At 38.0% G+C, this 22,390-nt stretch overlaps 3 protein-coding genes across 12 annotated transcripts in view; 2 read left to right on the top strand and 1 right to left on the bottom strand.

Moving 5' to 3' along the window:
• LOC103519470 (SET domain-containing protein SmydA-8) overlaps window positions 1-1,046 on the top strand; it is a 14,105-nt gene extending 13,059 nt beyond the window's left edge. Inside the window, exon 7 of the mRNA XM_026831032.1 lies at window positions 351-1,046. Within this exon, the coding sequence (XP_026686833.1) occupies window positions 351-622 (272 nt within the window). The 3' untranslated portion in view covers window positions 623-1,046. The remainder of the gene's footprint in view (window positions 1-350) is intronic.
• LOC103519418 (zinc finger and BTB domain-containing protein 14-like) overlaps window positions 1-19,922 on the top strand; it is a 24,163-nt gene extending 4,241 nt beyond the window's left edge. The window contains exons 2-6 of the mRNA XM_008484506.3: window positions 16,122-16,502; window positions 16,826-17,160; window positions 17,427-17,629; window positions 18,276-18,549; window positions 18,797-19,922. Of these exons, the coding sequence (XP_008482728.1) occupies window positions 16,163-16,502; window positions 16,826-17,160; window positions 17,427-17,629; window positions 18,276-18,549; window positions 18,797-19,153 (1,509 nt within the window). The 5' untranslated portion in view covers window positions 16,122-16,162 and the 3' untranslated portion in view covers window positions 19,154-19,922. The remainder of the gene's footprint in view (window positions 1-16,121; window positions 16,503-16,825; window positions 17,161-17,426; window positions 17,630-18,275; window positions 18,550-18,796) is intronic.
• Window positions 11,609-22,390, bottom strand: part of LOC103519426 (putative cytochrome b561) — a 26,697-nt gene continuing 15,915 nt past the window's right edge. For 7 of the 10 annotated variants that reach the window (XM_008484530.2, XM_008484516.3, XM_026830964.1 and 4 more), the window contains 3 exons: window positions 15,522-15,730; window positions 15,014-15,168; window positions 14,162-14,798 (listed from right to left, as the gene is read on the bottom strand). In XM_008484530.2, coding sequence (XP_008482752.1) covers window positions 14,636-14,798; window positions 15,014-15,168; window positions 15,522-15,730 — 527 coding nt within the window. In that variant the 3' untranslated portion in view covers window positions 14,162-14,635. Of the gene's footprint in view, window positions 12,026-14,161; window positions 14,799-15,013; window positions 15,169-15,521; window positions 15,731-22,390 lie in introns of those variants that run through there. The other 3 variants (XM_026830958.1, XM_017448307.2, XM_026830948.1) reach the window with 3 other exon arrangements.

Genomic DNA, 22,390 nt, shown 5'->3' on the forward strand with positions numbered 1-22,390 from the left:
ACGCTTGATGTGGCCTGTGGCGTGGCATGCCCATCCCGTAGTTTGCCTTTCGTCAGATGGGCGAGAAGGGGCACAATACTTCCCATTTAGGTGCTGGGTCAACACGAGAACACCAGAAAGTAACCCGTTGAAATATTTGCAATCGAAAAACGAGTACAAATTTTTGTCGATGGTGGGATTCGAACCCGGGACCTTTTGCATGGCAAGCAAGCGCGTTACCACTGGACCAACCGTGGTCCTTGGGGAACTGAAGCAATCAACGCTTGCTATCGCTACTGGCTGCCTTCAACCTTAACCTATGTTTCACGGCAATTCAACCTATTCCCCTTTATTTCCTCTTTATTCCCCAGGAATCACCCTCTACACGCTTCACCTCCCAGTGGTACTTCTGGCCAACAAGGAAATCCAATGTGGCAACATGGACCACAACCAATTCCTATCCAAACTGGAAGAGGCCGAAGCCCTCCTGAAAGAAGCCTTAGCGTTGCTGTTCTACGAACCTGCTAAGACTCCAGAAGGCATGCTGGCTATTGAGGCAAAGGAGGCGTTGAAATGCCTGCGGGAAACCATTATGGATGTGAAAGATCAAGTGGTGACGTCACACATGAGGAGTATACAGTGATCAGCGCATAATTGTGACGTCATAAATGCTCGCAATATAACCAAAGATTAAGCACTCGGATCTCAAAATGAAATGTTGGGGTGGGGGAATATTTTTAAAATAAGCCCCAAAGATTTTCTAAATAGGTAATAGTGCATTAGTTATTCGCGCTAAAATGAGGAAATATGGAGTTATTTTTACCTAAAAGTAGGTAGACAATTATAATTACCAGAACCAGAACCTTATAGAGATAGCTCTAAAATTGGATATATCCAATCTTACGTAAGTATCTAGGTAGGTACATGATGATGGGGTGTTACTTGTTAACCTGGTTTCTAACAGCCCTATTTTTCCCAGAACTTTCAAATATAAGTGTGTTTACCGAAACCTACATGACCAACTTTGTATAAAATTGTTTCTCATTTTGACTGTCTTCTGTTGCTAATTTTGTTCCTTGTTGCAAGACACGTCATTTACCTTCAAGTTTGGGTCTCAAGTGGAAAAATGCTCATTTTAAAGCTTTTTTTTTTAATTTGACAGACGAAACAGTAAAATTTAAGCTTGATTTTTACTTTTTTTTTTTAACAGAAACATCGCTTGGACGAGGATATTGGTAAGAAACAATAGATACAAGGGTATTATTAGGTAGTTATCTCAGGAAAAGTCCTTTTAGCCTGTATCAGTAGAAAGGTAAGGAAACTTTCCTTTTCAGTCTCATTCAAAGGAGCCTTCAAAAACCAAGCTTTCACAAGCCTTGAACTTCGTCAACTTTTGGGAAAACCCGACCTGACATGTGGTGGAAAAACATAAACAAGAACCCATAGAACAAAATTTCCCGACGTATAATTTTATGCTGGATCTGCCTCCTGGGGCGTAGCACCTTGCAAATTTCCCACACCCATTGGCTTATTAGAGTTTTCATATCCCCCAATGTGGCAACTCATTTCATGTTAAAGCCCGGCGTAGCACCTTGCAAATTTCCCACACCCATTGGCTTATTAGAGTTTTCATATCCCCCAATGTGGCAACTCATTTCATGTCTAGTGGTTGACCCGTCCTTTGTACGGGACCACCACACACACAAACACACCCCCACACACACACCACACCCATCAATATAGATCTGTCTCCTGCGGCGTAGCACCTTGCAAATTTCCCACACCCATTGGCTTATTAGAGTTTTCATATCCCCCAATGTGGCAACTCATTTCATGTTAAAGCCCCCCTTATTGTCCCCCTGGGGGTCTAACAAGACTTCCAAATTATTTTTTCGACTCCCCTCAGAGGGTATTATTATAAATAGCGAAAACCAGTGCCGTCAAAACGGGTACTTGATGATTCCGTCTGTGTATGTAGATTGTTGAGGATTTGATACAGCGCAGCGTTCCCATTTTGTCAATTTTTCTAACGAGGCGGCCATTTTTGAAAACGACCTTTTGTCTGTTGTGGTCATCGTTCATTACAAGGGCTTGAACAACCTCAGTAGAGTTTCAATGAATTTCGGATCTTGAGATTTGCTGTTCGCGTCCAAAATAATACCTATAGCCTATAGGTATGTTAATCATGAAAGTTTTGTATATTGCTCGGGGAAATACATTTTTGAATAGTTTGCCTTCATATAAAATAGCCCCGATTCCTACTACAATATTCACTTCAATTCAACTTACTGTAACACCATCGCCAGAGCCCCTCCTTCGTTCAAAGGTCCCCAAAGGCCTCGCCCGGGCCCCAGCACTGATTTTTTTTCACAGAGCGCGGGGGTTCAAAACGAGAATGAGAAAATCCCATTTCAGAGTTCATTGAAGACCCGAGGAACCTATAGTAAACAACTTTGAACACACTTTATATCAGTATTCAGTTTTGTTTACGTATCAGACGTGTTCGTTTCACAAGTGAAATTTGTTCTAAGCGTATTTTCTATGAACAAAGGTAAAGCACTTTTTTCGTCTTAGGAAATACTGCTCTAATAAATACGTCATGATAAATTTTGCTTTGAAAAGTTGGTTGTTTTGGTATCTCCACTATTAATGTAGGTACCTATTGTAGAAAAATGTTGAGTGAAAGATGGTAGTTTTGTCATCTCCACCAAATTTTATGATTTTTAAGGATTCTTTTACAACTAGGTAGGTACAAGTATTGTGATCGATGATCCTTTTAGGTTATCATTGAATGTCAATCTGTGGATCATGTATGTAATTATTAGCCTGAAGGTGAATTTTTCAATCAACAGATTATTGGCATCCCTGAAAAAAAGAAAAAAAACCAACTCAACGTAAGGGAAGCGTATTTTCATAGCTATAAATAGGTACCTACTTGAACATTCCTTATTCCTCGAAATTGACCATCTGCGAATACTACCCCGAAGAGTCAATCAATTCCAAACTTTTCGAGCACCCGTTAGTTATTGGAGAATAGGGAGAACAGCAATTTGACAAGCACACTGTACCTTCTGACAAACCTTTAGCTGCATCTAGCGGTGATGCAAGTAACTACAATGAACAGTTGCACTCGGATTTTGTTCTTTAATGCATCTCATGATTGTTTGAACGATTTTATTTTACCTCTTGATTATTCAATTTATTTTTTTAATTAATTTGCCATAATTACCTATGTCAAAATCACATCTGCAAACTTTGTATTTCACGGCTTAGCCTTTTCCACTGCAATTTCTAGAGAAAGATTTACGACGGTCCTTCCGGTGAAATACAACTCTTTACCTACATAGACGGTCGTTTTTTGAAACATTGAAAATAGGTAGCTTTTCTCCTATGTCCATGGCAAACCTATTGTCTGAAGAATCCGATAAGTATCTAGGTAGGTAATTATATTATCAAATTACTCAAATCATGTAATTCATAATCGGTTCTAATCCTCTTGCATGCCCAGTTTTGATCAAGATAGGTATTAGGTAATAATTATCATCTCGAAGTAAAGTTTACGTTGGAAAGATAGATTTGACAAACTGACTCTAAAGAAAACAATTGAACATAACTGAGATGTCTGCTAGATAAAATCTTGAACTTTTGTTGGTAAAAAGTCCAATTTTGTCTTCACAATATTGCCGATTTAACCAAATCTTTTAGGACTTTGAACATAGATTAGATGTGCGTTAGACTATCCGTGCTCAGAAAGTCACCAAAAACGCTCCTTTTTGGGGTCGAAAGTTCCTACAAAATAACGTTATCCCCAAAGGCCAAAGGGATCCCTCCAGTACGCACAATAGCGATTTCCTCGTAACACTTAACCTATCCCTAATGACAATGGAATTAGAAACCAATCACTACACACAATAGACCCACGATTTCACGGCACCCGGGAGAAATTCCCTATAACGGAAAAGGGATTCTCATTTTTATTGTACCTGTTACCTAAATAACAAGAACAATACGTAGGGGACAGCTTAGTCCCTCTTCAAGAGATAGTAAGTCTATTGGTAATGTCCCCAAGAACCAAAAATAAACAACACACTGATGGTTTTTTTTCTTCTTGGTTGTTGTCCTTTCTTGGAATCGAGGGTTCCAAGGAAGTTGATGAAAAAAAAATCCACCTTTCTTGGAATTCCGATGTGTTTTTTTTTCTGTTCTTGTTTGCCGTTCCTTGTCCGAAGGTATTGTTTTGCTTTGGCTTCTAATGAGGCATTCCCTGAATTTGAAAAGGTCATTCGCGTACGGTCGAACAGTCAGTACTTCAGTAGCGTAGGATGGAATAAGTAGTCATTCCAGCGGAAAAATCAACTAGGTAGTCCGAATTACCAAAGTTGAAATCAGATCAGGATTAAGGTGTGTCAGTAGTCCACACATAGTCGACCGGCCGTCGATCGATGTCGCCTGAACCGTCCACACTGCCTCGACACCATAGATTTACCTCATCGATCGACGGGCAATCGACTGTTTGGACACACCTTTAGGGGTTGCAGATTCTGTTGCAAATCTAATCTCAAAAATGTCTAAAATGTCCCCAAATCCATCATGTATCAATCTTGTATTTTATTCTGTACCAAATTTTTGTGCACTCATGTAAAAAAATGCTATAGCTTTGGGCTATGAAACTGTTAATAATAAATAAATCTAATCTCAAAATGATTCTTCTGGTATCTCAGTTCCAAAAGGGGTAGTGGGGGATAATGGACTTTGGATCCGAAGGATAGTGGTTCGAGTCCAAGTCATGAAAATTAGCGAGGTGTATTAATCGGGGTTCGGGGAGCAACATTGTATGAGGCAAGCAACTTCTTGGCACAATTAAAATTTCTTTGTAGGTATGTAGGTAGTATACCTATCACAGATATGATACTTTAAGTTGCTCCCGTTCGTAATTCGTTCTAAGGAGATCTCTCTCTACCTTTGTTATTTTTACCTTCTAAATGTCATAAACAAGAATTAAATTGCCGATTTAACCAAATCTTTTAGGACTTTGAACATAGATGGACGTTAGACTGTCCGTGCTCAGAAAGTCACCAAAAATGCTCCTTTTTGGGGTCGAAAGTTCCTACAAAATAACGTTATCCCCAAAGGCCAAAGGGATCCCTCCAGTACGTACAATAGCGATTTCCTCGTAACACTTAACCTATTCCTAATGACAATGGAATTAGAAACCAATCACTACACACAATAGACCCACGATTTCACGGTACCCGGGAGAAATTCCCTATAACGGAAAAGGGACTCTCATTTATTGTACCTGTTACCTAAATAACAACAACAATACGTAGGGGACAGCTTAGTCCCTCTTCAAGAGATAGTTGGTCTATTGGTCATGTCCCCAAGAACCAAAAATAAACAACACACTGATGTTTTTTTTTTTTTTTTTTTTTTTTTTTTTGGTTGTTTTCCTTTTCCTGTGAAAATCTATGCTTGATTTCTTTGAAAATTTCTATTGAAACCCTTTGGCCTTTGGGGATAAGTAGGAACTTTCGACCCCAAAAAAGGAGCGTTTTTGGTGACTTTCTGAGCACGGATAGTCTAACGTCCATCTATGTTCAAAGTCCTAAAAGATTTGGTTAAATCGGCAATATTGTAACCATATTGTGAAGACAAAATTGGACTTTTTACCAACAATGTTTTTGGTGACTTTCTGAGCACGGATAGTCTAACGTTCATCTATGTTCAAAGTCCTAAAAGATTTGGTTAAATCGGCAATATTGTAACCATATTGTGAAGACAAAATTGGACTTTTTACCAACAAAAGTTCAAGATTTTATCTAGCAGACATCTCAGTTATGTTCAATTGTTTTCTTTAGAGTCAGTTTGTCAAATCTATCTTTCCAACGTAAACTTTACTTCGAGATGATAATCATTACCTACCTATCTTGATCAAAACTGGGCATGCAAGAGGATTAGAACCGATTATGAATTACATGATTTGAGTAATTTGATAATAATTACCTACCTATACTTATCGGATTCTTCAAACAATCGGTTTGCCATGGACATAGGAGAAAAGCTACATGTTTTCAAAGTTTCAAAAAACGACCGTCTATGTAGGTAAAGAGTTGTATTCCACCGGAAGGACCGTCGTAAATCTTTCTCTAGAAATTGCAGTGGAAAAGGCTAAGCCGCGAAATACAAAGTTTGCAGATGTGATTTTGACATATTATGGCAAATTAATTAAAAAAATAAATTGAATAATCAAGAGGTAAAATAAAATCCAGCTATTAATCAGATTTCCCGTCGGTTATTTTATTAGCCTAGATCCCTGTAGATCACGACGTAATTTACGTTTCAATAGGTATCAAAAGTAGGTACCGACTTACGAACGAAATTATCACGCAAAAAAAAAAAAAGCTTACAACTTACAACTTTATTTTTTCATGCAGACAAAATGAACCAGTAAACCTAAATAATTTAATTTGTAAAATGAAGACCCCTCGGGAAAAAAGATGGGAGTCCAATTTTCAAAAAAATGAGTTAGATACGTTATATAGTACTTCCCCCCCAAAACGGCTGGTATAGTTTGTCGCCGCTCGGTTAAACCCCCCGTTACTAAAGACCTTAGCAGTTGTACCGGGACGATAAACCTCTATAACAAGGTCCAAGGTGACATTTAAAGACCATTCCACTCCGGACTTCCCGCAAACCGAAGTTAGGTTCGGTGTGCATATTCCTTCTGGGAATCGGTCTTCAACTTCCCAGAATTGGCAAACAATGAACATGCAGAGTACCGGAACGACTTGAGTACTCGATGTTTAACGTCACTGTCTGCTAAGGTTTTTAGTGTAAAATTTGAGTCAAATGTTTACTCACTTGCAGAAATATGAGTACCGAATTCCACTAATTGAGCTTAGTGAGCACTTACTCGAAATTAGGTAGTCCGAATTACCAAAGTTGAAATCAGATCAAGATTAAGGTGTGTCCTCAGTAGTCCACACATAAGTCGACAGGCCGTCGATTGATGTCGACTGAACCGTCCACACTGCCTCAACACCATAGATTTACCTCGTCGATCGACGACCAATCGACTATGTTTGGACACACCTTTAGGGGTTGCAGATTCTGTTGCAAATCTAATCTCAAAATGATTCTTCTGTTATCTCAGTTCCAAAAGGGGTAGTGGGGGTTAATGGACTTTGGATCCGAAGGATAGTGGTTCGAGTCCAAGTCATGAAAATTAGCGAGGTGTAGGTATTCATCGGGGAGCAACATTGTAACATTGTATGAGGCAAGCAACTTCTTGGCACAATTAAAATTTATAAGTTGCTCCCGTTCGTAATTCGTTCTAAGGAGATCTCTCTCTACCTTTGTTATTTTTACCTTCTAAATGTCATAAACAAGAATTAATGGCCTTTACAACTAAAGAATATTCCTAGAAGAAAAAACATGGCCTTTGAAAACTGGAAGTTCATCTTTGAAAAAGTCCAAGTTATAAGCCCAAGTTTTCCCTGCCATTAGCAAGTTATGCAATCTGTTTTTGACGTAATGACATCACGACATGACATAAATCCAATGAGATACTCCCCCGATTCCTACCACCCTCTGATTTTTAACAAAGTAACTAATTTTCCCACCCTCATCTCGCGCTCTTTACAATGGAATCCAGTCAGGATCTATTAACTATCTAGATCTCATTGTGTAATCTCAGTGAGAGCAAGGTGTACCATTTTGGTTCAGTTAACTTCGTGAAGAAAAAGACCCCAAGAAAAAAAGTCCAAGTTTATACAAGCCCAAGTTTTCCCTGACATTAACAAGTTATGCAATCTGTTTTTGACGTAATGACATCACGACATGACATAAACCCAATGAGATAATCCCCCGATTCCTACCAACCTCTGATTTTTAACAAAGTAGGTAACTAATTTTCCCACCCTCATCTCGCGCTCTTTACAATGGAATCCAGTCAGGATCTATCAACTATCTAGATCTCATTGTGTAATCTCAGTGAGAGCAAGGTGTACCATTTTGGTTCAGTTAACTTCGTGAAGAAAAAGACCCCAAGAGAAGAATAAAAAAAACGTTACATTCGGATTTTTACGAGCAGGGGTACCAAGCTGGGTCCCCTAATTTATAATCTCCTATTGTTAAAACCTTCAAGGTCACAGACAGGTGATTTCGAGGGGGAGATGAGAGATGGCGTATAGGGGGGGGTGTACCGTGGGATCTCAAGGTCCGATGGTTACCTGACTACCTGGGGTCTCCTGGGTCCGCGGTTACAGGTACAGCTTTATGACTTGGATAATGCAGGGGTTAGATACAGTTCTCAGTTCTTCCTAATTTGTTTCAGTTGATGTAGGCTGCAGGTTCCTTGTGTCTTGTTTCGTTGAAACAGGTACGCTTGTTACACTTTGACTTCTTATACAGACTTGTAGGGTAAGAAAGTTTTACAATCCTGCCTCTCAAATGAAAGTCATTCTTGCGTCGGGGTAGGTACTCGATAGAGTCGATAGTCATTTCTGCCGCTGTACTGGAAACTGGAAAGCAGTTACGGCCACTGTGTTTGCATCCTTGCTTATTGTGTTTTTAGACTAAAAGTTTTCAGATATTTTTTACTCACTTATCTGAACTTGATCGGGGGTATACAGACTTGTAGGGTAAGAAAGTTTCACAATCCTGCCTCTCAAATGAAAGTCATTCTTGCGTCGGGGTAGGTACTCGATAGTCATTTCTGCCGCTGTACTGGAAAGCAGTTGCGGCCACTGTGTTTGCATCCTTGCTTATTGTGTTTTTAGACTAAAAGTTTTCAGATATTTTTTACTCACTTATCTGAACTTGATCGGGACGTATAAATCTTTCTCCCCTCGCGTTGATTATAAGACCAGCTCCCCCCTCCCTCGGTATATTGGCAACAGCGCTCTCCCATTCACCCTCACACAAGGGGGAACTGGAAAATTTTTCCGAAACCCCTCCGGAAAAGCTGAACATCAGCTTGCACAGCGTTGCAAGTTTGAGCGCTTTTTAATAAATGAAGAAAAGGAAGGGGGACGCGCCCAGTGGACCCCTTCTAAATAATGTAAGGGGCCCACGCTCCTCAGTACAATTAGGGAGGAACAGTTTCGTCGTTTTTTGAAATTGAACAAGGGGAATATACCCCCAACCCCTTAGGGCCGCTTTTTTCTCTCGCTCTCTCTCTCTCTGGAGGGGGTTCGAAAACCCATTATAGAATTCCCCCTTCTCTCTCTCCCCCTCTCCCTTCCTGGATTCTTCCTCTGCGTCCATGAGTCATACTTTGTACACTTTGGGAAGTGGGGGGATAATAGAAGGGAAGGGGGTTTTGGATGGGGTAGGAGAACTTTTCCTGAAAAGCTCAACTTCACCCTTCTTCTGAGGGGAGAGCGGGAGTGCATATAATTCCTAATATTACTTAGAGGAGAGACGGGAGACGGCAACTTATTGTGTGTGACACGTGAAAGTTCAGGCTGCAGGACATGGGATTGAGAAAAAGATGCGATAAGAAAACTTGGTCCAATGCTGTCTTCAGTAACCTAAAGCAAGATTATCCTGTGATTTATTATTTTTGGCTGCCTGATTTTGAAGGAACTTGGGAGCTGCAAAGTGAGCCTTTGATCCGGTTGCCCAATACGGTTTCCCCGTGAATTTGCATTTAGCTCTTCTCACCGAGGACTAAGAATTCTTCGTTATTCAAGGAACTCTATTTTCGTCCTAATGTGATGTTAATCTCGCTACAAAAATATCTTATGTTGAAGCTAAAAAAACTGATACAAGGTCTCGGGGTCTTTTTGTTTCACTAATGGAACTCCTCAGTCTGCAGGGGGCACCTTGCATGCCCCCCTGGGCATTCGTTTCATGAGCCAATGCCCCCCTGTAGGAGAATATTGTCTAGGTAGCGTATACATTCGGATTCGTACTATGGGGGATATTTAATTGGAAATACGAGTATACAGTGTGGCCTATGGAGCGAAGACTGTTGTGGAAAAAACAGTGTGAGTCGACACACGTCACGTAAATTCTGTGTGTCCCGAGGGATAGGAACTAGGTATGAACGTATGTATATTGTCTATACCACGCTATAGCTGAACCTGCACGACGGAGGTCCTGGCTTCACATCCCGCCAAAAGTTGAAATTTTTGCGTACAGAATTTGAGGTTTGGTGTGGAAGTTCTATGTTCTATTAGCTATCTTTTATCATTTCGCTAAAGAGTTGGAATTATCTGAAGACTAATAGCACTGAACTCAAAACCCTCATGGAAGTTTTCTAATCCAATGGACTCGTTCCAACAAAGCTTCGATCCTATGGACAGTCTTGGTCAGTGAGTACTGAGTATCTACTGTTGGGGACAATACTGCAAAATAACTGTCTTTATAACTGTTAGAAGAGCTTCTTTTATGATTACCCCAATTAAGAGTATCAAAACCATAAATCGCTTGGTAATAAAAATAATAATCAATAAAGATACCCGTTACCTAAGTAACTGTCTTTATAACTGTTAGAAGAGCTACTTTTATGATTACCCCAATTAAGAGTATCAAAACCATAAATCGCTTGGTAATAAAAATAATAATCAATAAAGATACCCGTTACCTAAGTTATACAACATTCACATAACCTTTGCATTGTACCTGTTCCAATATAACAGTTGAAATTCACCTGTTGTAATCCCTAAAGATGTTAATATGCGTCCCTTGAACCTGTTTATCTACCTGTTTTGTTTTAACATTTTGTCAGGACTCAATAAACAATTCCTTAGGATAGAGAAACTCTCTCTTTTCCTTCCAACAAAAGGCACACGAGAAGGGGTCGAAATATTTTTTTGACAAAAAAGGGGACTCGAAAAGATACCTTCTCAACCCCGTGGATTTATACCCCTGAAGGGTTTGAAATTGTAGGAGGGGGAGGGTTTTTGGAAGCCCCTCTTATTGCTTTTTATTTTTCGAACGAAATTTCCAAGAAACTAACCTTCCTCTCACTTGTTTGTCTCTTTCCATTGTGTGCTTCATATTTTTCTTTTTTAATACGAAAAGGGGGAGAGACGGTAACCTTTAGAGGGGTGAGGATTTTAGCTTATCTCAGGAGGAGGTTTGGAACGGTTTTAGCTTGGGGGCTTCGGACCCCTGTTGATGACTGATGGTGTAGAAAGATTCGTGTTTTGGAGGGAGTTTCCCTCCAGAATTTTGTCTCGTGAGTTTTTACGACGCGACGTAGATAGGTATGTTTTACTTTTTCGCTCTCGAATAAAGATTTTTATAAGGTATGTACACAGTAGACAATAGATAGGTACCTATGTAGGATGTAGGTACTCAGGGCCGGATTAGCCCCCCGCGGGGCCCGGGGCAGTTTCAAAGGCGCGGGGCCCCCAGTTTGGGCTGATCGAACTTAAAATTTAACAGTAATAATAATAATAGGTACTTCCTTAAAAAGATAGTTCTTTTTTCAACGATGTTAATACTTTTGTTGTAAACGTTTCAGCCCAAAAGATTACTAACGTACGAATGTATACCGTATAGCTGATGGTATTTTTTACCATTTACAAATAATAAAACACGGCTTTTTGACTAAGAGTGTACATATTGATTTTTAAATGCCTATTAAGTTAAAAAAAAATCTGTGTTTTATTCTAGGTTAATATTGGAATGTATTTATTTTTCTAAACGTTGTGCAAAAATAAAAATATTTACATTTTTATATATTTTTATTAAATATTTGAAAGAAAAAGATGAGTGCTTATTTCCTATAGTACAGTTTCCTGCTAAAATTCAGAACACCGAATTTGAGCAACAATGGAACGCAAATAAAATTTGTTCCTTTTTCCACAAACCTCGATGACAGTTGGGTAAAACGATTTTCAGGTCACATTAAATGGTTGGATTGATAAAGCCATCTTAACAGGGTGGGATTGGTACATTGGTAGAGCCATCTCAATAGTCCTCGTTAGCTGAGAGAAGTACTTGGGAGGTAATGAGAGTCCCCACGTGGGTATACACATTATTTCTTCACATATTTAATTGTATTATTCAGTTGTTCTTGGCTCTATATGACCTAGAGGAAGAGAGAGGAGAACAAAAACCAAAATAAATACACCAGCACTGAATGGGGTTTAGGGGAAAAACAGATACAATATAGCATTATTTAATGAGATGTGAATTTCCATTATTTATTAGATATTGGGAAGATGAGTTTTATGATATGAGGAAGTTTTGATTTTAAATGTTAGCAATAAATGTTTGGGACCAAATTCGTTGTGGAGAATTTCTTCAATCAGTTGACTTCGAGTGAGTGATAACAATGTAAAAAAATATACACACAATTTTTATAGTATGTTTTACCACAATTAATTTGGTCTTTTAAATTGCAATTACAAAAAATTAGTTGATAAATGTTACTTTAATTGATTAGGTATTTAAAACTGTAGAATAAATAAAAATAGAGGTATTAAAACAAAAGAAAATGCTAAGTACCGAGTTAAATATTCATAAATTTAAAATTAAAAGAAATAAAAGGTTAGAATATTACATAGGAAATTAATTTCTTATTGAGAGGAAGATAAAGTAAATGGAGGACTGAGGAGTCTAGAAAGTCCAAAATATGGAAAATGAAATTTTCTTTTCATTGCTAGGTAATTACTAATTATATTAATTTACTGCTGTTCTAATATGCCAAAACGCTGATAGACTGCTTATTCCTTTCAGAGGGTCACTCAAAATATTGTATATAAATTCTTTGTAATTGAAAGTGATAGATCACAATACAAAATAATACACCCAAACAAAAACACGATACACAGGTAAATACGTTAAAAAAAGTTGGAAAACGAATAACAAAAATAAAAATCTTAATAACTTAAATAAAAGATTGAACTAGCAAAATAAAGACTAACAAAAGAGCACCGGAAAACTGAAAAATATAGATGAGGTACTGGTTAAAACATGGGAGAACATAGCAGAATCTACTAAATTTGGACATGTGACATATAAGACCATTTTTAACACGGTACTTGGGTTAATAAGAAACATTGTTTCAAGATCAAGTTGATATATTGAATACATTGATCATGTTGGTATAACAATATATTGAAACGGAATAGGGCAACAAACAAAGTCTATAATTCATAATAAGATAATGGTAATGAACGACAATTTGGTGTAGCCCATAGAAAACTGATAGTCACATAAAAAATGGTCAACATTTCGGCAGTTTACGTTCTTATGTGAACCACAAACCAAATTTCGTAGACATGAGAGCTTATAAAATATAAGGACAATACTATACGTACCTACTACCTAATGCTAATTATTATAAATGAGAAGGGTAAATCAAAAAAAGTAAAGTAAAAAGATAAAACACCAAGAAGACCAAGTTTTTAAATATAAAATATTATGGTTAGATAGATTTGTGGAGACAAACACACATGTGTGCTAAAAAAAGAATAAAAAAGGTTAAAAAAAAAAAAAAAAAAAAAAAAAAAAAAAAAAAAAAAAAAAATGTGATGTTCAAAAGATAACAAGTGATAAAGAAAGTCCAAAGCAATTTCCTAAAGATAGCAATTTGGTCCTTTCCAAAGAAAGCAAAAGACATAATAGGTACACAGTACAAACTGAAGGCAAAAGCTTTTTTATCCAAACACCATTGTGCATCAAAGCAAATCATAAGTATTCTAATTAATAGCCGGACTTAAAGTTTAAATTGATTTAATTGGGTAAATTGAAATAATAAGGCTTAAAAATTTACTAAAAGTTTAACCAAATCAAATTCCTCAATACAATTGATTTAGCTTCAAAATTGTTACCTATCCCAGCCACTAAAAGAGTACGTACGTTTAACCAATATTCTGAAACCTCTATCTCCTACACACTTAATATAAATTATATCTGGGTTTTATATCCTAGTCTTTTGAGACAACTGTAGCTTTGCAAAATACACAAAGATACACAAATCTTAGAGTAAATAGGAAATGGATTCAGTTCAAGTCTTCTTTGAATGTTTTGATTGTGTGCCCGTTGACAGTATTCTGAGATCTCATGAACAGCACCCAAAGTTGCTTAAAAATACTAGGTACCTACTTAAATACTGGAATAAAATATAGTACTTCTAAGGTCTCATTGAAAAAAAAAAAAAAAAAAAAAATGTCCTTTAATTGAGCTAGTTTTGTGTTACGTTTTGTTACGTTTTTTACTGTTTTTTTTTTTTTTTTTTTTAACAATCGTATTAATCCATCTAAACTCTAAAAATCTTGATTCAATAAGGTTAGTCTAAAATTGTTCTACTTTCATTTTAGGTAGTAGTTGCTAAGCTAAATTTATCTAATACACATTTTCTTATTGGGAAAATAGAGAGCCATTTTGAAAGCCCTCATTCCACTTTCTAACACAATAAAATCAAACCGCTCAAAATAAATCTAAAAAAAAAATCTTCACTTCTTTCAGTTGTGTGATTTTTTCAGAAACACCTTAAAGCTGTAATTGTGCAAAAAAAAATCCTGTTAATGTGCGTCTATAGACAATTTAGGTCCCTTATAAGTAGGTACATATGTAACTTCAGTCCTAGAAAAAGAGGGACCAAACCAGAGGGACAGTTGGAAAATACCTAATCCATAATTCTAAGCGTAGGGGAGAGGGTAAGACCTAATTTAAAGTTTTATGGAAAGAGGACCTAATCTAGGCCTCCTGCCAAGAGGACACCGTCTTCAGGGCGAGGATACCTTTTATAGGACGGCTTGTGCAGAAGATAGCCAATCAGGATTGTATACAGAATGACCAGGAGACCGATGAAGTTCATGAGGAAACCTTCCCCTGAGCTAGCATAGTCCTTGCTTCTGAAAAAGAAAAGAAAGTTATAGATTAGAACAGAATAGTTTAGAACCTGTTATTAAACGAACTAAACGAGGTTCAAGTAACTTGTAAATTTTGCATTTAAAAATTCTGTTCTCCCCATTCATTAAATAAAAAGTGTTTTCTATCACCACGCCAAGTCTCGAATGGTTATTTCAATTTCTCATCTTTAATAAACTTTGACCCTTGGTTTACTTACAAGGTGAAGATTGCTTTCTCTAGGAGACCAGTAAGTACAGCACAGGATGACATGATAAAGATGCTCACTCCACAGAATACATGGTATGGCATCAGAACTCCTCGCAAAGCATCAGCAATGCCTGGGTACATGAATGAGATGAAACCCACCACATACTGAAACCAAACCAGGCAAATGAGAAATTAGACACTCGTTGCACAAGGCATTAATAATAAATAAGTTTTAATTATGTAATTTTAATTTTCTACATTAAAAAAGGAGTTCTCATAATTATCGAAAATAACCAACCATTTTTACCAAAAAAGTGAACAAGCACTTGAAAGATTACTTACATATATTATTGCTAAATTTTATGAGTTCTTAGAATTTCCTTAAAATAATTTAATTTTCATGTAAGTACCTACATTAGCTTCTGTTGTTTTCTTTTTTTTTTACTACTAAGATATTTGAGAAGGAGCAGGTACCTAAGTACTTAGATTCTATTCTACTCTTTTCTATTCTATTGTACCTGAGAGCAATAAAGGATCACAGTGAGTAGTCCAATCCAGGAGTGCAAAGTGTACAGGTTGGGTTTAGGAGGAACAGCAAAGTTGTGAGAGTCAAAAGCAGCGACCAAACCAAATAGAACTAAGATGAGAATAACACCATGGAGACAGGCATGGGATAGCTTGAGCCCCTTCTTCCCATAATTCCTTAGAGATCTGTAGATGAGGTTCACTGCAATGAGAAAAGAAAAATGGTTCAGTATGAAGAACAAAAATAAAATCTGCCTGCCTAGTTAGCTTGCTTGGTGGCACGTCTGCCTTGCAACCGCTAGGCCGCGGGTTCGATTCCCGCCTGGGGCGGATTTTATCCTGATGGGATAATGTTCGTTCTCGGAATGGCTGGCTTTCCTCCTACCAAAAGCGCGGGGCCCGTGGCAGTCTGCCATTCTGCCTTATGGGTAATCCGGCCCTGTAGGTACTTAATAGGTAAGTAGGTGATTAACTTTATAAAATAGGAAGGAAACATCTCCCCAAGTTGCAAGTTGGAAACTGTATCAGTTTTCACCACGAAGAAGCGCTATCAATTAGTACACTCTAACTACACCTCTCTCTTCTTTCCACAGAATTACGACTCATTAGCTCACCGTTTCCCATCAACCAACAAATGGCGGCCGCCAAATCCTTCCATCTCCGGTGGAACAATCACCTGACCAACCTACGCTCTCTACTGGAATCCCTCTACAACGATCAGAATCTAGTGGATGTCACTCTCTCCTGTTCTGACGGCACGATACGCGCACACAAGTTGATGCTGTCCGCATGCAGTCCATACTTTGAGGCCATCTTCAAGACGCATGAGGTCGATCATCCGGTGGTTATACTGAAGGGAATATCGAGGAAGGAGATGAAGTGTCTGATAGACTACATGTACGTGGGGTCACTGGAGGTCTCTGAAGATGAGTTGCCGTCTCTACTAGCAGTGGCCAATGAGCTCCAGATCAAAGGTGAGTTATGCGGTACCTACCCGTTGATGTATCGCCAGCTAGGTTTGCACAGGAGGAGGAGGTTGAAGAGGGGTGAACTTCTGAATACCTAATACTGAGTGTTGAGATAAAATAATTTGAAAACTATTCACCCTTTACTTGAGGTTGCAAAATACGTGCCTTACTTTCTATTTGCTAAGACAGACCATAAGAGATAAAAAGCAAACCGTTCTCTGGTTTTAACCAGCTCATCATTTGTCCTTAGTTGCTTAAAAAAACGACAAGAAACACATCTTAACCAAGTGTCTCAGTTGTCTCATAAAAAATCTGTTCAAAATTTCCAGGTCTCATCCAAAAGCCATCGTCAGTGACACCGGATGTAACTTCCAATATCACCTCATCTAACAGCAGCAACAATACCCAACAGAACAGCAGTAACCATCACAACAGCAGCACTAGCAGTAATCCTCATAGCAGCAGCTCTCCAGCCCGCTCTTCCACAGAAGCAGAAGACGAGGATGTGGATATGGAAGAGAAGACAAGACCAGTTGTCAGTAAAGTGGATGTGAGTCCATCCACACCGATAACACCCATAACAAGTACAGCGCCCACTGAGCAGACATTCCGTAACGTGACTCAGTATGGAGGAGGCATGATCAAACCTGGAGACGTCTCACCCGTAAGTACTTTTGCACTTTCCCATTTAAACGAAAGATAAGATATATATGTAGATTAATTTGTCTGAATTGTTCAATTTAATTTACATTAGGTACAATGGGACATAACTGTACGATAATTATTAATATATGTAGAACCTCCCGAAGTACCTTCTGGAATTATTATGTACGCTGAACGCTGAGGAAGACTCTTGGAGAGAAAGAGAGAGTTCCGCAATAGCCTGAATCCTGAATCTAATTTTTCTCTTTTCTCGTCTTTCCTCCTTAGGCTGGATCACCCAAAGCCTCCAATGAAGACAAGGACCATTATGAAGAGCACATGATTATAGCACCAGACGGAGAAGTTATCCAACCACTCAACCACAACAATAACAACGGTCAGATCAAGTCATCCTCTCAGTCTACATACATAGGACACTGTCTGGAAGAATCACTGAATCAGGCTGATCTACAGTGCCGAATTTGTAAACGGTAAGAGCACCAAAGTTCTATCACCTATGACTTATGATTATGACGGAAGCTTCACCTATAGTGAGCACCACATGTTATTTTGAAAAATTGGCTTTCATTTAAAATAAGCCTCTTTTTCAAAAATTTATGGGCCCGATCACTTAACAACTAACAGTTTAAGATTAAGCTACAGAACTGAAACGTAGGGTCCACGTCTGTTCAACTCTCTTGAGTGGATGAAACAAAGTCATCTTACGACTTCTATGCCTCTGTCGAAATGTGACCACTGACCATACACGAAAGTAACCTTCGAATTCTAACACGATCTACAGTGCCGAATTTGTAAGCGGTAAGAGCACCAAAGTTCTATCACTTATGACTTATGACGGAAGCTTCACCTGTTATGAGCACCACATATTATTTATTTTTTCAAAATTGGTTTTCTTTAAGCCTCTTTTTCAAAAAATTGTGGGCCCGATCACTTAACAACTAACAGTTTAAGATTAAGCTACAGAACTGAAACGTAGAGTCCCCGTCTGTTCAACTCTCTTGAGCGGATGAAACAAAGTCATCTTACGACTTCTATGCCTCTGTCGAAATGTGACCACTGACCATACACGAAAGTAACCTTCGAATTCTAACAAAGTTCCCATTTCCTCGTTTCCAGATTCTTCAACAACCGTCAGAACCTGCGCCGTCACGTACAAACACACACGGGTGACAAACCCCACCAGTGCGACATTTGCTTCATCTCCTTCCTCAGATTATCGCACCTCCAGCGACATATCCGTACACATACGGGTGAAAAACCGTACGCTTGTTCCTTGTGTGCTAAATCCTTCTCCCGGTCCGACAAGCTGAAGAACCACTACATCCATCAACACTCGGAGGTGGGAGCGGAACTGACCAATAAAAAGCGAGGAAGGCCGAGTAAACTAAACGTAAGTGTAATGTTCCCCGTCCGCGGTATTGCTCTTTAGTCACCCCTGCTACTATGTTGTCAGTTACTACAGTTCAGAGTCCATTTCAATTTCAATACCAAGGGTTGAAGACATTATAACCTGATGAGAGAGAATGATGGTGCGATAGTAATCCCGGTCATCAAATAGCTAGGCGGTGAAAATGTAGACACTATTGAAATTAATTATTCCGAATTTCTAATTAATTTATCTCTTCTTTTTCCTACAGTTCCCCGGGTACGGCTTTCAACTGTCCAACAACACACTAACGCTCAACAACAACTCGTCCGGCCAAAACGAAAACACCTCCCCTCCTCCCTCATCTCATCCCCTCTCGCACTCCTCCCTAGAAGATCTTGCCCGAAATCATTCGCCCTCCCTATTTTTCAATTCGGGAGCCCTCAGCCTCACACCGGTCAGTATGAATGGCAACAGTGGAATCAACGAAACCGCCCTGAGTCTCATCGTGAACAAAACGTTGCAGAACCAAGCGTACCAGCACATAGCGAACGCAATCAATGAGAATGTACTATCCATAGCACCGATCAAAGTAGAGAGCAATGTGCAGGAACAGGTCGCGTCGTAGTTAGTGCTTCGCTGTGATCAGGGCGTTCTCTAATGTGCTTTCTCTTCCGGAATGTTTAAGGAGTAATGTGTTTATAATTTGTATTTATAGAAAATGTAGATAGGAAAGAAAATGTGAATACGTTTAGTGTTTTACATACACGTTTTTCGAGAATGCGATGTGCAATCAGTAAGGTTTTAGAGAGGTTGAGATTGGTGGTACTTAGAGAAAGTAAAAAAATTAAATAATTTCTTGAGCCAAATACTTGAATAGGTTTACCCATACGAGATTCTAAAGGTGTGTTCAAACATGATCGACCGGCCGTTGATCGATTATCGTAGACTGTGGACACACCTTTATAATATCGGAACTGAATTTAGAAAATTTGAAGGTAGTTTATAAAAGACAAATCCTAAATTAAAACTTTCTCTACCTTACCTAGGCCATCTAATTCCTTTATTCCCTAAATAGGTAAGTTTTTATTCGTCCTTTAGGTAATATTTTTGAAAATAGAAAATTTCCATAATATTGGCTGGGCTTTTCGTGCCATAGAATTTCTCTTATGTACTTAATTTTTAATTATTTACAGAAGTTTATGTACAGAATCGTAGAATTAGGATAATGTACAGCACCTATTCTAGTAATCTCAAAGTCTGACTTGTAAATAGTATTATAGTAGGTAAGTAAATAATGAAAATATATGTAATTAAATTTATTTATTTCCTCAAGACGTTTATGTGTTAAAATATTAAAATGTAAATAACTCCAATTTATTTTTCGACTGAAATGTTTGATTTTTAAATTTTATTCTTTTACGATTTGAGTGTTTTGTGTACCTTTTTTCTTTATTAAGTGTTTTATTTTATTGTATTGCAAATTTACCTTTTTTTTTTGTCGGCCCAACAAAATAATGTTAAAACTACAAATAACGGCCTCACTTATATCCCAGGTGTATTTCTAACAACAGTAATAGTCGGCCCAACAAAATAATGTTAAAACTACAAATAACGGCCTCACTTATATCCCAGGTGTATTTCTAACAACAGTAATAGAGGGACCAAACCAGAGGGACAGTTGGAAAATACCTAATCCATAATTCTAAGCGTAGGGGAGAGGGTAAGACCTAATTTAAAGTTTTATGGAAAGAGGACCTAATCTAGGCCTCCTGCCAAGAGGACACCGTCTTCAGGGCCAGGGACCAAACCAGAGGGACAGTTGGAAAATACCTAATCCATAGTTTTAAGGGTAAGGGAGAGGGTAAGACCTAATTTAAAGTTTTATGGAAAGAGGACCTAATCTAGGCCTCCTGCCAAGAGGACACCGTCTTCAGGGCGAGGATACCTTTTATAGGACGGCTTGTGCAGAAGATAGCCAATCAGGATTGTATACAGAATGACCAGGAGACCGATGAAGTTCATGAGGAAACCTTCCCCTGAGCTAGCATAGTCCTTGCTTCTGAAAAAGAAAAGAAAGTTATAGATTAGAACAGAATAGTTTAGAACCTGTTATTAAACGAACTAAACGAGGTTCAAGTAACTTGTAAATTTTGCATTTAAAAATTCTGTTCTCCCCATTCATTAAATAAAAAGTGTTTTCTATCACCACGCCAAGTCTCGAATGGTTATTTCAATTTCTCATCTTTAATAAACTTTGACCCTTGGTTTACTTACAAGGTGAAGATTGCTTTCTCTAGGAGACCAGTAAGTACAGCACAGGATGACATGATAAAGATGTATGAGTATCAAGTTACATAATCATTTTACCTGTGTCTAATGGACATTGTACATTATGTCACAGGTGCAGTGTGTTTCATAAGTTGTGCAACAAAAAACCTTTAGGGGAATGTGGGAATGTTCCTCATACTGATTTTAGGAATATTTTACTCTATGGACCCATATCGTGAATATTCCTCTCCCTGCTAAAAGAGCGATTTCAAATTTGAACATAAAATTGTAAGCAAACCCCGAAAAACGTCCAAACTTTAACTACCTACCTCTCATAAAGTTGAACTGTAAAACCAACTGTTATTAATGTAATCGAAGGTTTTCTAGATAGGTACATAATATATATATGTATTAATCACTTTTCGCTCTATTATAAGTTTACTCTTACCTTTGTTGTATCATACAGGGTGGCCGTACACTGGATGAGGTAGCCCAGATACTGATTTTAGGAATATTTTACTCTCTGGACCCATATCCTGAATATTCCTCTCCCTGCTAAAAGAGCTATGTACACTACACCAACTCAAAACTTTTTGATTTAAATCCTAACCAGACATAATAACAAACCCCAAAAGTCCTACTAGTGCTTTCCCAAAACTAGAGGGCTGTACCCGCACATGGTGGGAGCACTGAATCTTTCTATTGGTAACTCATATTTCATTATGTAATATGTAACTTGGTAGTTAATGTGTATTAAGTCATAAAACTATCCTATGTAACTCCATGTTCTACCCCTTAAGTATAAATTCATTAATTAATTTGGTAAGACTCCAAAAAAAAACAAAACCTTTAAAACTTGAGTCCTAAAACTTGTTGATTTCTCAATCCATATGCTTACCTATGGATTGAGAAATCAACAAGTTTAATAAACTTTAAATTTTTTATGAAAAATACCTTTCACTTTCTTACCGGAATGAAAAGTCTTGATAGTTAGGATAATAGAGTTCAACTGACGGCGTTTGGATTGTGCGTTATCACTCCTTATCACAGAATTATTGATAAAATTAATATTTTGTCCCTGCCCACACAGCACTATTCAATCTATTCATTTTTCCATCTTTTTCTCCATTTTCTCAGAAAAAAAAATTGTTCGATTTTTGAAATTTCGCGCTTCCTGTCACTTGTTGATGTCAGCTGTAACTGTTATACAAAATGCGCCCGAAAACTTATCGAGGTAGGTATGCTTTCTGGCAGTCGTTTATTTTAAAAGCCATGCATGCAGCATTATTTTACTTCATTTCAGGCGTTAGATAAGTATTGATGAAAATTGAATCCACCCAATCTACACCAAAATAAAATTCATAATAGATAGCGAATTTGACAAAAAAAATGTCAGAAAAAAGGCCTGCCATAGTAGTGAAATTGCCACTTTCCATTCTGCTTCAAAATGTTGGCTCTTCAAAAACATTGCCTAAAACGGCCCAGTACGTAGGTAAATAAAGAAATAGCATCAGATAGGTAATATAGGTACTTAGTTATTTACCTACCTACCTAGTTATGTCATCATAGGTAGGTAGTTAGGTACCTACCTATA

This window comes from Diaphorina citri, unplaced genomic scaffold (assembly GCF_000475195.1).
Source record: "Diaphorina citri unplaced genomic scaffold, Diaci psyllid genome assembly version 1.1 scaffold65, whole genome shotgun sequence".
NCBI classification, from domain to species: domain Eukaryota; kingdom Metazoa; phylum Arthropoda; class Insecta; order Hemiptera; family Psyllidae; genus Diaphorina; species Diaphorina citri.